This window comes from Indicator indicator, chromosome 13 (assembly GCF_027791375.1).
Source record: "Indicator indicator isolate 239-I01 chromosome 13, UM_Iind_1.1, whole genome shotgun sequence".
Classification (NCBI taxonomy): Eukaryota; Metazoa; Chordata; class Aves; order Piciformes; family Indicatoridae; genus Indicator; species Indicator indicator.
Genome location: NC_072022.1, coordinates 23545467 through 23560308, shown reverse-complemented (window position 1 = coordinate 23560308; position 14842 = coordinate 23545467). Strand labels below are relative to the sequence as shown.

General features: G+C 38.5%; 1 protein-coding gene across 1 annotated transcript in view; it reads left to right on the top strand.

Annotated features, from left to right (window-relative positions):
• The window catches only part of NAALADL2 (N-acetylated alpha-linked acidic dipeptidase like 2), a 287262-nt gene that overhangs the window by 49010 nt on the left and 223410 nt on the right, over positions 1-14842 (top strand). Inside the window, exon 3 of the mRNA XM_054385754.1 lies at positions 4510-4780. Within this exon, the coding sequence (XP_054241729.1) occupies positions 4510-4780 (271 nt within the window). The remainder of the gene's footprint in view (positions 1-4509; positions 4781-14842) is intronic.

Here is a 14842-nt window from a genome sequence, read left to right as displayed (position 1 = left end):
TGGTTGTTCCCATTGACAGAACTGGAACAAGTAGCAGAATAAAGCATCTTTTTAATGTAAGGGAATAAAAAAATGTGGCTGGTGTTATTAAAAGCGGTATTGTAGATGGAAATTGGTAATCACATTGCTATTGATTCCTACTGAGTATGCAGCCACTTGCAAAAGTGAGCAACATAATCATCCTCAGAGCCTGTTTCTTTCCACTGCTTAAATCTTACTACTGTGAATCTCAGTGTCCTTGAATTTTTAGGAAGCAATTGACAGTTTGTAGAGAAGGACCATGAAGTGTATCCATCACAGTCTTACAGTATATCAGAGGTTGGAAGGGACCTCAAGAGATCATCAGGTCCAAGCCCCCTGCCAGAGCAGGATCACTTAGGGTAGTCTGCACAGGAATGCATCCAGGTGGGTTTGGAAAGTCTCTAGAGAAGGAGACTCCACAACCCCCCTGGGCAGCCTGTTCCAGGGCTCTGTCACCCTCACTGTAAAGAAGTTTCTCCTCATGTTGAGAAAAAATCTTCTATGTTCTCGTTTGAACCCGTTGTTCCTTGGTCCTATCACTGTGAACCACCCAAAAGAGCCTGGTCCCCTCCACTTGACACCCACCCCTCAGATATTTATAGACATTGATCAGATCCCCTCTCAGTCTTCTCTTCTCCAGACTAAACAGCCCCAGGGCTCTCAGTCTCTCTTCATAAGGGAGATGCTCAAGTCCCCTAATCATCCTCATGGCTCTCTGTTGGATTTTCTCCATCAGTTCTCTGTCTCTCTTGAACTGGGGAGATGTGTATGTGAAGTGTTGGGTTTTTTCTAGGGCAAACTGCCAAACTCTGCCCTTTTCTAAATTTGGTTTAGGAAATACTATTTTTTCCTGTTATTCTTGTTATCCAACTAGCATGTAATAAGGAGTTAAATTACCTCTGACTTTAAGTTGATGCAGTCAACAGAATTATAGCAAAGACAAGTGCAAGTCAGTGATTGCTAGAAATATATACAAAAAAAAATCTTAGAATCATAGAATTGTCAGGATTGAAAGGGACTTCAAGCATCATCTAGTGCCAAACCCCCTGCCATGGGCAGGGACACCTCACACTACATCAGGTTGCTCAGAGCCACATCCAGCCTGGCCTTAAACACCTCCAGGGCTAGGGCTTCTATCATCTCTGGAGGCAATCTGTTCCAGTGTCTCACCACCCCCATGGTGAAGAACTTCTTCCTAACATCCACTCTTACCGGGCACAAAGGTGAGACTGACTGGCTTATATTTTCCTGGTTCTTCCTTCTTTCTCTTTTTGAAAATGGGGATTATGTTTCAGTTTTTCCAGTCAGTGCGGACTCCCCCAGACTGCCATGACTTTTGGACTGTAATAGAGAACAGTTCAGCAACCTCATCCACCAGTTCCCACAGCATCCGTGGGTGTATCCCGTCAGGTCCCAGGACCTGTGTTCAGGACTTGAACATTTTCAGGTTTGTCAGATGGTCACAAACCTGACCTTCACTCACAATGGGCAGTTCTTTCCTTCAGCCCCTACCATTATCTTCTGTGACTCTGGGAGTGTGACTGGAGCCCTTGCCAGTGAAGACTGAGGTAAAGAAGTCATTGAGTCAGCGAGAAGTCATCTTGCTGGCAGTGTTCATGAGATGTATCAAAGTATTCTAATATGTGCTGATTTGTTGTAATATAATGTGTGCTCATAATCTGCAATTCGATTTTAACATGCTATAAAGACATTATGGAGTAAATAGCGAGTGTCTTTATTTCTTTAACTTAATCAGATATGTTGTCACAAAAGTTTCAAATACATGCTTATTTAATTTTGAAGTGAAAAGTAACTTCTATTACTAAGGATTTGCTTATTGTCTCCTCTTCTTTTAATGCCTAATTCCTTTTATTTAAACTGAATAATTCTTGGTACAATGTGCCATAACCTTATTGGCTAGAGATAAGTTTCTTCAATTATTTATCCTATTAATGTTTCTGTCACCTGCAAAAAAAGTGCAGATTTTCTCTTATTGGTTGTGTTCATCAAGCATCTATTGTTATTTCTGCACTGTCCAAGTTTATGTCATTACATTAGCAGGCACAGGAGATGAAATTGGAAACTTGTAATATACTAAAGATTAGATTAACTCATCTGTCTTGTGTAGACTGCTAGAAGACTTATTTTAGATAATTTTAAAAGATTACATCTGCAAGACAGTGATTTGTCCTGACAGTATCTCTTAAGCCTTCAGCATAAGTCTAGTGTTCTTGAAAAGATTAAGAGGGGCCACAAGGATGATCAGAGAGGGTTGCATCACCTTTCCTATGAGGACAGGCTGAGAGAGTTGGGATTGTTCAGTTTGGAGAAGAGAAGGCACCAAGGAGACCTTATTGTTGCCTTCCAATATCTGAAGGGGGCTACAAGAAAGCTGGTGAAGGTCTTTTTAGGGTGTTGGGTAATGATAGGACTAGGAGGAATGGATCCAAGCTAGAGGAAGGGAGATTTAGATTAGATGTCAGGAAGTCGTTCTTCACCATGAGGGTGGTGACACTGGAAGAGGTTGCCCAGGGAGGTGGTGGAAGTCCCATCCCTGGATTTTTTTAAGGCCAGGCTGGATGTGGCTCTGGGCAACCTGATCTAGTGGAGGGTGTCTCTGCCTATGGCAGGGGGATTGGAACTGAATGATCCTTGAAGTCCCTTCCTACCCTGACAATTCTGTGATTTTGAACTTTGTACATGAATACCTTGTTTTTTTGCAGTGCAGTCTGGTATACAACAGAGAACTTTTGTCTATTTTTTTTAATCCTTTTGATGTTGGAATAATTTTCACCCATGTAATACAGTGATAGGCATGAGACATTTGAATGGAATATACCATTTTTGAGCCATTTCTAGGCTGTAATACATGTTAAAAATTGACTTTTTGCCTTTATAAGGTTTTATTTTTACCTAGTCAGTAAATGTTTGTTTGGTTTTGTGTGTTTTGTTTTATTTTTATTTAGTCAGTAAATGTTTGTTTGGTTTTGTTTGTTTTGGTTTTTTTTGAAGATCTGTTGAATTACAAGATGATGTTGTTGGGCTGGAGAAGGGAGTATTAGTATTTGCTTTCTGTCATAAGCTTTGTTTGGTAGAGTTCCCCCTGGGTTTAGTGCAGACCCCGATGGAAGCAGTGTTGGTACCTTCAGCCAGGAGCATCCTGCCTGGTTTCACAGCTGGGTTCTGAATAGCATGGGGCTGCCCTTAAAGCACTCTTAAACACCTATCACTTGGAATAATGGCTTTTAAAAGACTATGTATTATTCAACCATTGCTTTTGATGTGTGAAAGACAGGATATTTTTAAAGAATCTATTAAGGACCCTAAAGCTGCTTCTACATGTAGTTGGCCTTTTTGTGAAGAGAAATTTGTGAAGAACAGTTTCAGGTAATGTCAGTGTCTAGGTGCTTGGAAATCAATAACTCTGTGATCCTTAGTGTTGTTTCTCAGTCTTGAGAGCTTCATAGGAAGAACCCCCAAAAAAACCAAACCAAACACAACAACAACAAAACCAACAAACTAAAACCCCAAAACCAACCAAACAAACCCCCACGTCAACAGTCAATAGTGCATACGCTTTTTGTACTGCATTTGGATAGTGTTTTTTATTTGAATAATAGTGCTTTTTATTTCTTCTCTGCTTTGCTTACCTAAGTGCTTGACTGTGTGAGTAAGGAAAGCTTTTTGTTGTCCCTGCAGCATGTCTATCCTCTAAAGTTATCTTTAAAGTACTCTCTGAACCTTGTATCTTTTGGCATTTGCTGGGAAGCAGGGTGGTGAGGGTGCCATCACCATTTTCATCCTATGGCCCATCTGGTAGCAGGTTTGGAACAGTGATACAAACTCAGTGATACAAGCCCAGACCAACCTGTCTGAAGTATCAACTGGCCTGTGTAGTAGATACTGCCAAAATAATTTGCAGGCTTGTGTTGTAATCTTGCCAAGCTGTTGGCTCAGTAAATCGTTCAGCGCAGGTAGGAAATCTGAGGAAAACTTTCTGACAGCTAGCACAATATTTGGGGAAACAGTGCCATTCTGTTTAGCAAATGTTCTTGGTGAATTTAAGCCAAACATATAATTACAACTAATTTTCAGCATCATGCCCTCCCTGAAGTCCCTGAAATGTTACTTCAGATTAAGTTCTTCGTATACAGTCTTTGGTTAAATTGATGCTATATCAGAAACTTGATCAGAGCCAGAGAGATTAACTGTGAAACAATTACTGTGTTAATTCCTGTAGGATTCTTTCTTTCAATTGGTTATATTTCTTTTTTTTTCCCTCTTGTTTTTATTTCCAAAGCAGCAGTTGCCTTCATCTCATAATTGGTTTGAAATTATATAAAAAATATTAATATTTTTAATTCTTTTTTTTTTCCTTCCATGTTCGATGATACATTATGAATAAAATTACAGGCTGAAGCATACTAAAGTGTAAGTGTCTTGGTGGGGAAAAAACTGAAATTGTGTTTTCTTGTGTGTCTTTTCCAGAGATTTGTTGCAGTTCCCTAGAGAAGATGATGTGGACATTGCAACAAAAATTCTGGTTCAGTGGACTTCCCAGGGCCTTGAAGATATTCGGCTGGTAAATTACTCTGTTTTGCTTGACCTGCCAGGCTCTTCTTCAAACACAGTTACTCTGAAAAACAGTGGTGAATGCTTCCATCCTAGTGGACAACCATGCGACAGAGAGACCAAAACACTTCATAGCCAAGACCTCCTGTATTCATATGCAGCTTACTCTGCCAAAGGAACTCTTGAGGTAATGTGACCATTTGTCTCTGTTGTTTGTGGTGATACAGAGTTCAAAAACATCAGCTTCTGTTGAACTTGGCTGGCAAAGTTCATGTGATGGAATACCCAGCTGTAAAATAAGCATATTTAGGTAAAATATGATCTGGCCAATCTCAATTCAGATTTAAAAGCTACTCAGACCTGAATGCTTCCTTTTTTATTTTAGTCTTTTTTTTTTATTATTAAGTGTGTGAGTTTGTGAGTTGACATCTTTGCATGGGTGTAAAAATCTGGAAGATGTCTCAAGGGCTACATTCTGTCCTTGCTGATGTATAAGTGCTACTGGTTTGAGGGATCCTTGTAGGAAGGGTAAGATGAAGTTTTCTATAGTGATAATAGGAGGAGTGTTGGACCAATACGTGGAACTCCTGAATTAAGATTGTTGATCTCACATACTTTCTTCTAAGGCAGCTCAGCTGACACATCTGCTCTGTTTCCTCTTGAAAGCCCTGTTTTGTAGCTGTATCTTACTGTAGCTTCTGTTAGGATGTTTTGTCAGTAGAAAAGATCCTGCCTATTGGGATTTGTTACTTGCCAAGTGAAATAAGGTCTTGGATTACCTTTTGTTATCCTCTTTCCTGTCTTCACTGACTGCCTTCCTGTATTTGCTTTCCAAATATATTGGGAGGTGCACAAAGAGGTCATAATTTCTGTTTCCTTTCCTAGCTGAGGTAGTATAAATCTCAATAAATATATCTGAAATATAAAAATTGCAATTTCACTCCTAAGTGCATTACTGTTGTCTTTCTCATTTTTAAAACTTCTTAGGTTATTCCAGTGATACAGCTTTTCCATCTTGGTTTCTTTCTTGTTGAAAAGATATATTTGTAGACTATATAGGAACAAATTGTGAATGGCATTGGGTTTGGAGGATACCTCTTGCAAAATACCTTTGTGTCTTTGTGAAGATCTTAATATTTACACTGTATCAGTTACTGGATTTCTAACTGTAAAATACAACTGTTGTCTTTTATTTGTGACACTCTTTGTCCATAATGTCCATAGCATGTGGAAATGGGGAAAGGTACATGATGCTCACTAACCCATTTTACAGACTAGTAATATAACTTTGAAATTTGGACTGTAGGAAATACAGGGCTGATAGAAAGTCAGATCCTTAAATTTCTCATCCTGAAGTCCACAGCCTTCAGCTGCTCTTTCTAGAAAGCACTGAAGCTTTTTAATCCAGGGGATTTATTCCAGATAAGAGAAGGAATGGAAGTCTCATTCTCCATATTCTGTTTTGGTGTGCTTTATATGCCTGCTTTCCATATTAAGTCTCATGGTCATTATCTCAAACAACTTCAAGTTAAAAGTTTGTTCAGAAACGAAACAAAGTAGGCAAGGGTAAATCCTAACCTGCATGATTTACACTTTTCCATAGACAAGTGAAGATACTAAAGAATGGGTTTCACTTCTCACATTTGCCACTTAAACTTCATATCTAATATTATTTTCTCATTGTAGCTTAATAAGAGTAACTGTAATGAGGTAAAAGTGCAGTTATGGCCTTTAAGTTTTAATTTCAAGGAAATTAATGTGTTGCTACCCAATTAATCAGATTAAAGGAAATCTAGTGTTTGGGGGAAAATTATTGATGTTATTCCCACCAACACTTCTCCATAGGGAATTATATTTCAGAGCAGTTTATGAGTTTGCAGAAATGAGGACCACTCGAGTTGTGTTGTACTCATCACTAGGGTAGGACCTTGGCTTTGGCAAAACTTGGAAGCTTGTACTTGAGCCAAAGAATGACCATGCACAATCTTGCAGTCAGTTTTTTTGAGATAGGTTGCACCCTCACAAAAATCAAATCTTTTGTTCTTCAGAAAGTTGCCCAAAGTGACCTTAGCTCTAGAGTTTTGCCTAAAAGGGAAATTTTCCTACTTGTTTAGGCTACAGATAAGTTGATGGTGATCTAACCTTCCTGACTTTCAATCCTGCACAGTAATTTCTACTGTTTAAACTAATGGAAGTAGAAAAACTTGATGAGAAGTGGCAGGTGGTGGCTGTTGCTAGGTTCAGCCATCAGAAGGTGACTGGATTGCTTGCAGTGGAACTGAGTCACATATTTTGAATATCTTACAGTGGGTTGTGATTGCAAAATCATGAGAGTTATCATCTGGAAAGGTATTCTTGTAACAGTTGCTCATAATATGAATAATTTTCTTTCAGATGTGACACATCTTTAGTAGAAAGTTTCTATTGTGTGTCACATAATCAGGCTGAATTGCTAATATTGCTGTGCTGCTGCTGCTGCTTCATTGTGTCTCATTTGTATATTTGGATTGCTAGAAGTTCAGACAAATAAAACCATTAAGTTATTGCAGTCTGGCTGCCAGCAGAGCTATAGCTCTGCTTTTGGTGTTGACAAAGTTATTTGTAGAATAGCAAGACTCATTTTCTTGGACCACCTGTCATGTCCGTTCATCATATGGCCGTTGTGCATGAGCCATCCAATTTGTGCTTTCTGCTAACAGTCTGAACAGCATTTTTGAGTGAAAATGTGAGCATTTGTGATCTGAAATCTACTTCCGAAACCTACTTAGTGCCATTGTGATGGATGGTGTGCTTTACTACTACTCTATATTTCATTGGGCCCTGAAAAGGTGACACTATTTACCCATCTCAGTGACAAGCAGGGAGGCCTACAGTTCTGGAGAGTGCTGTCTAGTCAGTTTTGAAACAGTTATTGCAGCAGTTATGTAAATAATGTATTGTAGTCTAGGTCAGTCTAAGGGAAGTATGACATACCTGAAATATATTTATATTAAAACTTAAATATCAGCCACCTTTTATAGAGTTTAAACATTTAGTCTCCTTAATGGAAACAAGAAAGTCAGTGGCCAACAGAATAGGTATATAAAGGGAAATTAAATTGCATCACATTTATGAGTTAGAATAAAACCCATTTTCACGCAATATGTAGCCAGTCTCTGAGTGCAGTGTGGTGAATCCAAATGTGCTGCTCCTCACTTGCTTTCATGGTGCACAGTGATGTGAGAGCTGCGCCTGCGTGTGCTGTCACCACCAAGCAGTAGAGGGATGAGCTGGGAAACCATGGATCAGAGTTGAGGAGAGATGTATGTGAACCTCCAGAGATCCAGTGTCCTTCTTTGAGTGCCTTCTTTGAGGTAGTGTCAGTGTAGGTGCATATTGTAGCCCATCTGTTAGCACAGCAGTAATCCCCCAAGTGCAGGGAAATGTAAGTAAGGACACATCTTAGTTGGAAGCAGAGCAGAAGGCTGGGTTGTGCTTGGGTCATCTGAGCTGTGGGTTTAAAGCAGGCCCACTGAGTACAGAGAAGTTCAGGAAGAAAGCGTTCAGTTTTGGTGTCACAATGTTCATCTGCTCTGTTCCCTGTTTCTTTAGCAACTGTGAAGTGAAAAACTTAGCAGATGTGATGGTTGGTGTGTTGGGACATCATTAAAGGACAGACTAATTATAGCAAAATGAAGATTGTATTTGCATTGCATTTCTTGAGATTTCAAAATCATGTTTGTGTGACCCAAAGTTTTCCTCTCCTTCCTTTTGCCTTATAGTCATTCACTCCTTGCTTGATGGGAATGTTAAGAAATGTTTGGCCATCTGAGCCATACTTTAATACTTTAAACTGAGGTTTGTTATACAATATTGTGTCATGCTACACTATGCTACTCTGCCTTGGCTGCTGAATGTACCCTCTCAGTCCTTTCCTGGACCTCTGTCCTTTCTTGGTTTCATCACAGGTGCACTCAGCAAAACACCACTTTTTTTTTCTGGATCTTATACACTGAAAGGTCTCTGTTGGTTCAAACCAAGGGAGGATGTAAGAAAAGTAGCAGTACTGGCATGTTCTTGAAACAAGAATACATATGCAGACAGAGGTTTGATGGTTTCATGGAGAGAAATGAATCATGCCCATCTCCAAGGCACCTTCGCCAAGACCTGCCTGTCTTTGTGCTTTGACCCCCCCAGTGTCCCTGTTCTCTGACTGCTTGGACAACTCAGCTGCATCAGCTCACATCCCTGGCATCATTCAAGTTCCCTGACTGATTCTACCCGTTTCTCTGTTTGATGTGTCTGCTGATTTTAGGCATGTGTATTCCCAACTCAGCCAGTGATATCTCTGACTAGTTTTGGAGGGGCTGCAGGGAGCAGGCAGGTGAGAGTGGCAACTGTTTGCCTCTATCTGCAATGTACAGAGGAGATTCCCTTCATCTGTTGATAGTATATCAGTCTGCTCCGGTTCATTTGTTCTGTTGACATTTTCTCAGCTAAATGAGAACCCACTGCAGAGATTAATGCAACCTGAAGCAACATGAGAAGTACAAACCCATCTGTTAAGTTCACTCAGTGAACTTCCCACTATTCTTCAGTATTGGTAAGATGAGAGTAAGGGAATCAGGTCTTGGCTTGCTCTTAAATACCTCACTTTTTTATGGCTATGCTGAGATGTTTTCCCTTCAGTACCAGGTCCTTCACTCTACAGGAAGATGAGAGTCATCCTCCCCTCTCCTGTCTGTTTCTCTAATCTCCAAGCTCCCTGTTTGCCTGCCCTGTAGTCCCCTCTCCTCCCTTCTGCATCTGCAGTATGGCAGCATTATTTCCTTGCATACTTGCAGGTCTCTAACTCTGCACCAAAAGGTTGCAAGTTCATCTGGAGGGACAATGCATCATGAAGTCCTTGACCCAACAGCTTGCTTCCATTTGATTGGGTTTCATTGTGCTGGAAATGTGATTAGTGAACCTTTATTATCTTTTATCTTCCCTCTAGCTAATCAGTGGTAATTTCTTTAACGATATTCCTGAATTAGGATTGGTGTCAGCAGGTTGGTTTTAGAAAATTTTTAAATCTTCCCAGGTTATTTTTATCCCCAGGCAGAATTTCCAAATGAGCCTTCTGTAGCATGCTCCCTTGCACATCTTGAATTCCAAAGGCAGAGACTAGATGTAATTTAGATTAAATAATCACAGCATCTCACCCTAAGTCTTTCAGTCATTTTTGATGGCACATTGGTGCAAAATATCTAGCTAGAGGGAATCTTGATACATGTGTGCATTCAATTCTTTTAGGCATGCCAATTTAGTTCATTATTATCTTTATTAAACATTTTCCAATCTTTTTTTTCTCTGAAGAGACATGTACTAGCTAAAATGAATCCCTAGCAACCAAAATCAGTTTGCAGATGGTTAGGGCTATAGGTTGAATAACACATACACACAAATGAGAAGAATCATGTGATATTTTTGTAACATTTAGATGTTTTAGAGGAGCTTTATTTATCTTTTATTTATAGAAGAGCTTCTCAGAAACCTCTTCCACAAATAATCATAATGTAGAGCGCTATTCTGCATACCAAGTAGGCACCGAAAATTTTCAAGACAATCTCACTTAGAATATGGATTTTAGAATAGGCTTGACCTTTAAACAGAAAACAACATCCAACATTAACTACAGCATAGCTGCCTCTCCATTATAATTACATATAGAAAGCTGTGAAATGCAACGTGAAGGTTATATAATTCAAAATTGCCGTCAAGGACTGAAAAACAATCATTGAAGAGATGTCCTGCAGAACATCCTGTCAGTTTTCTGGCATATATCACATAACCATTCATAAATAAAGTTGTACAGTTCCCTAAAAATAAGAGTAGTTCATCATGCACAAAAGCCTGGTGCAAGATTTTTGTATCACTGAAGGGCAAGCCTTCAGAGGTGCACGTGGCTATTGCTGCAAAACCTTTTACAACTGTGAGTCAACGTGTGCTCATGTTTTACTAATAAAATATTCCTAATCACATTTTAGTAGTAATGTCATTACTAATAAATGAGGGGTTTCAAATGCAAAAATGCAAAAGGTGAGGTGTGTTGATATCTAGAGCTCTAACAGATCACTGAGCACTTCCATGCCATTGCACATAATCAGCTAAAGGCATTTTTCAGTACGGCCTCTCTCTCTCTCTCTCTCTCTCTCTCTCTCTCCAGTATTTGAGAGGGAGCAGTGCTGAACCATAAACATTATTTATATTCCAATTACATGGTAAAAACTGGAGGATGAAAGCAATGAGGACTTTGGGAAATAGATTTGGTGCTTTATTTGGATTTTAGTGCAAGTCAAATTCCTAATGAAATCAGTAGGAATTGCATCATTTTTAACCAGAGGTGCAGTTTGTCTGTTAGTAGTTACTATGAGAGAATGCAAGTGGAAGTAACTTCTGTAAATGCATGGATCTCTGAGAAATGGGTTTTCTCTGTAATTATTTTATTGTATGTTAGACTCATTAAGCTGCAATCACCTGTGCAGTTCATTAGGTAACTGGGTTGATACCTACCCAGTTACTCTTCTTTTATGACTGCTTTTTGTTAATGGTGTTTAGTGCAAACTTCAGTACAAATATACCCCAAGTCAAGTAGAAATCTTTCTGCTGTCTTACTCAGCTCCCTGTAATTTCTTTTACATCTTCTTAGTAAATAGTTCTGTTTAAAGTTTATAAAGGCAATATCCTCCTCAGGGGAGGAATTCCAAGTAAAAAACTGCTTCTGCTATGAGCTGTTTGGTTTGGGGTTTAGGGATCTTTTTCTTTCAAATTTCTCTAGTATTTTGAAGGTTTAAAACTTCCTTGAAGGGAACTTGCTTACATGAAAAACAAAAGCAAAAAATTTCCTCCAGGAGAGAGACTATAAAGCAAATATTATCAGCTTTTAAAAAATTACTAAGATGAGAAAAACAACATAAGGAACAACTACAACTGATGTAATGAGAACAATAACAAAACAATTTTATATAATACCCATTTTTTTCCTCCCTAAAACGAATTATAGAACTTCATTGTTTATTAAAAAAAGTAAAATATGTAGCTTCATGCATAAACAATAAAAGGAATGCTTAAAGTGCTACTCAGCTTTGTGATATTATGAGTGACTGTAAAATGGAATATTGATTAAACTACTGATTGGTCTCTCTTTTTTTTTTTCCTGTTGGAAGAGAAGCAAGTCCTGAAACCTTTTAAGGAATGATATCAATAAAAAAAAGAATCTGTAGTTGGGGGCAGATTACATTTTACGATGCCTATACATGCTGTACCTGGTAGGCTGGTTGTAGGATTCTGACCCTGGTAGTCTCAGACATCAGTCATTCATCCATAAGAACATGGGTTAGAATCACTGTAAGAAAAGACATCTAAAAACCAACCAAACAATAACCTGACATACTGCACTTGATCATTTTTGGAAATAGAAAAAAGGTCTTAAATATGTTTTCTCTTATGACTTAGAGCTGGCAGCTGAAAAGAATCAGGAGTGAGTATCTTAATCTTTGATGCAGTGTGATAAATCTTATCAGTTGAAGCCTTAGCAATGTGTTTTATCTTAGGAGTTATCTGTGTCTACTCATACAACTTTTACAGTGAGTATTGGACATTTTGTCAAGATCTTAAAAATTGATTTTTTTTCTAGATGTAATAATATCCTTTTATTGAATGCTTTTCTACAGAACTTTTTTTTTTTTTCTCATTGTAAGATCTTTTTAATATTTTGAAATGAAAAGTTGCACTGAGAATCCAAAGCAAGTCTGAAGATTTCCTATCTCTGTTAGGATGTCATAATAAGAAGTTCAAAAACAATCTTCTGAAATGAACACTTTGAAAGAGTGAGTATATTTTTTGAAAAAAAAAAAAAAAACAAAACCCACAAAACAAAAACCCCAACACCCAAACCATATGTGACAGGTTTGAAATGTAATCCAAACTAGTAGAGGATAAAACTGCCATTATATGAATAATTTGGTGAGGAGAGATTTTAGCAGCTTGTGTGACTTCTTTGTTGAAGAATGCTGGGATGAAAGAGCAAAGGATGTACCTCTCTAGAGACTCCTTTGAGGAATTCTGTAAGCCTGGACGCACAGCCTTAATAGTAAGAAAGACCAAAAAAGTGAAGAAGGCCTCTCTCAGAGAAAACCCTTTGAAGCAAATGTCTTTTGAAAGCTTTTTGGAGCAAGATGAAAAAAAGTGCTGCTCTGCTACAGCTGGTTGAAAAAATATATAAAAACTGAATTCTTAAAAATGGGGGAGGAAAAAAAAGAAAAAGAGAATAATAAACCAAGAAAGACCCCAGTTCCTAACATAGGCAAGTCTAAGTTGGTATCCAGGTGCAGTTGGCAGAAGTGCATTTGGTCTGTCAAAATGCCAGAACCTGTTCACTAGCTGGACTAAAATGTCCTGAGAAAATGCTTTTGTTCAGAATTTCACTTTTACGCTGGTTGGAAATTCAGCACTTTTGACTGTGCCCACCAGGTACAGTCCCAGGAGAGAAGTATCTGCTTATAAATAATAAAAATATCAGTGCAAACCAAACAAAGCTGAAAATACACTGGCCTTCCCTTTTTCTAGATATTTTTTCCTGTCTGATATGCTGTCTTTTCCACTAGATAAACCTCACATCTAACAGCTCATGTAATGAATATTAGTTACTGTGTTTATCTCATTCATTAAGAGGGCCTTAATATGAAATAATCATGAGAAATACCAGGTGTAGTCTCATAATTATTTCTTATGTTCCTGCGCTCTGCAGTTCAAAGAGAAGGTGACTAATCAATCACCAGCTGTGACTGGCCCAAGAGTAGGTGTGAGAGAAAGAAGATGCTTCAAGGAATTTATCTTCCTTCCACTGAATTATGTTACCATATAGAGTTAGTCTTGTCTCCTGTAAGATTTACTGCTTCACACTGCTATCTTCGAGGGGCAGACAGAGGTGAACAAGGATAGAAGAGGTCTGGCAGTGGCTTCAACTACTAGAGAGCAGAGCTGCTTAAATATGCAGGAAAGCTCCTGCTGTGGTGTCATCCAGGAGAAATGTTTCTCCTACTGCAGGTCACTGCTTGCTAGTCATGATCTTTATTTGGGGAGTATTTTGGAGGATGAAGTAGTGTGAAAAACTAGAAATACCACATTTAATGACCAAATGGTAATGCCGAAACATTGAGTGCATTTTTAACAACAAGATTTGAGAGCCTGAAATGACAAAGAACTTATTCTTCTTCCTGGTATAATTTTATTATGTGTAACTGAATCACCCAGGACTTGTCTCCTGTAAGATAAATCTCCTTTCCAAAATGTTAGGTGATTGAAAAATGGAATTATATGCTTGCTTAGTCACCTAGAGCTGTGCTGTTCTCTCACATGAAGCCATGTTTGTGTTTGTCCTGGTCAATCATTTGGGCCACTTGAATTTATTATCACTCAGGTACATTCCCTGTTTTCACTGGAGTGCTTTTCTATCATCTGAATGCATTTGTGATTTTAGAACCTATTTTTCCACAACCCTTTTTCTACAGATGCAATTTAGAGACTTAGACATCCGTGTAACAACTCAAAGCAACAACATTCACAAGACAGGAAAGGTGTCTTTTTCCTTTTCACAACTGCATGTTTGCTTCTCTAGATTTGATAAAATGCTGCTTTAAACTGCTCAGGTTTATGTTTGCAGCACTAGGTGGTTGGCCATCTCTCTGATTAGGTTCAAGTGCATGGTGTTTGGCCAAGCAAGGGCTATAAGCACTCTGTGAAAGAGCGTTTTTGTATACCCTGGAAAATAGTTCTCACTGACATTTCTGAAAGTTCAAGTGTACTCCTGATGGAGTGGATGACCTCTTCTTCTACATACACAGGATTATCTGTATCTTTGAGGTAGATGTCTATTTTAGCTTTATCTGTTGATGTACTTTAGTAACAGCAACACGTGTTTGTATAGCAGGTGTGCACAGAAATAGAGCTAGCCTCTGTATTTCAGTACACTGTGCATGAGAGCTGGTTGGGAAACAGGCTTCTTATGTTCTGAATCATGGCAAAAAATTTTGTTTTAACACAGCCAGACTAACTCTAAAAAAATCAAACAACTGAAGAGTTGATATTTTACAGGAAACAGTTGATATTTACTAGGAAATATCAAATTATTATAGTTATGAAAAGGAATTCTTGGATTCAGGAATACTTGGATTCAGAAGCATTTCCATGTAACATTTCACTGCAGTTGAGACACCTCCTGTCCTGG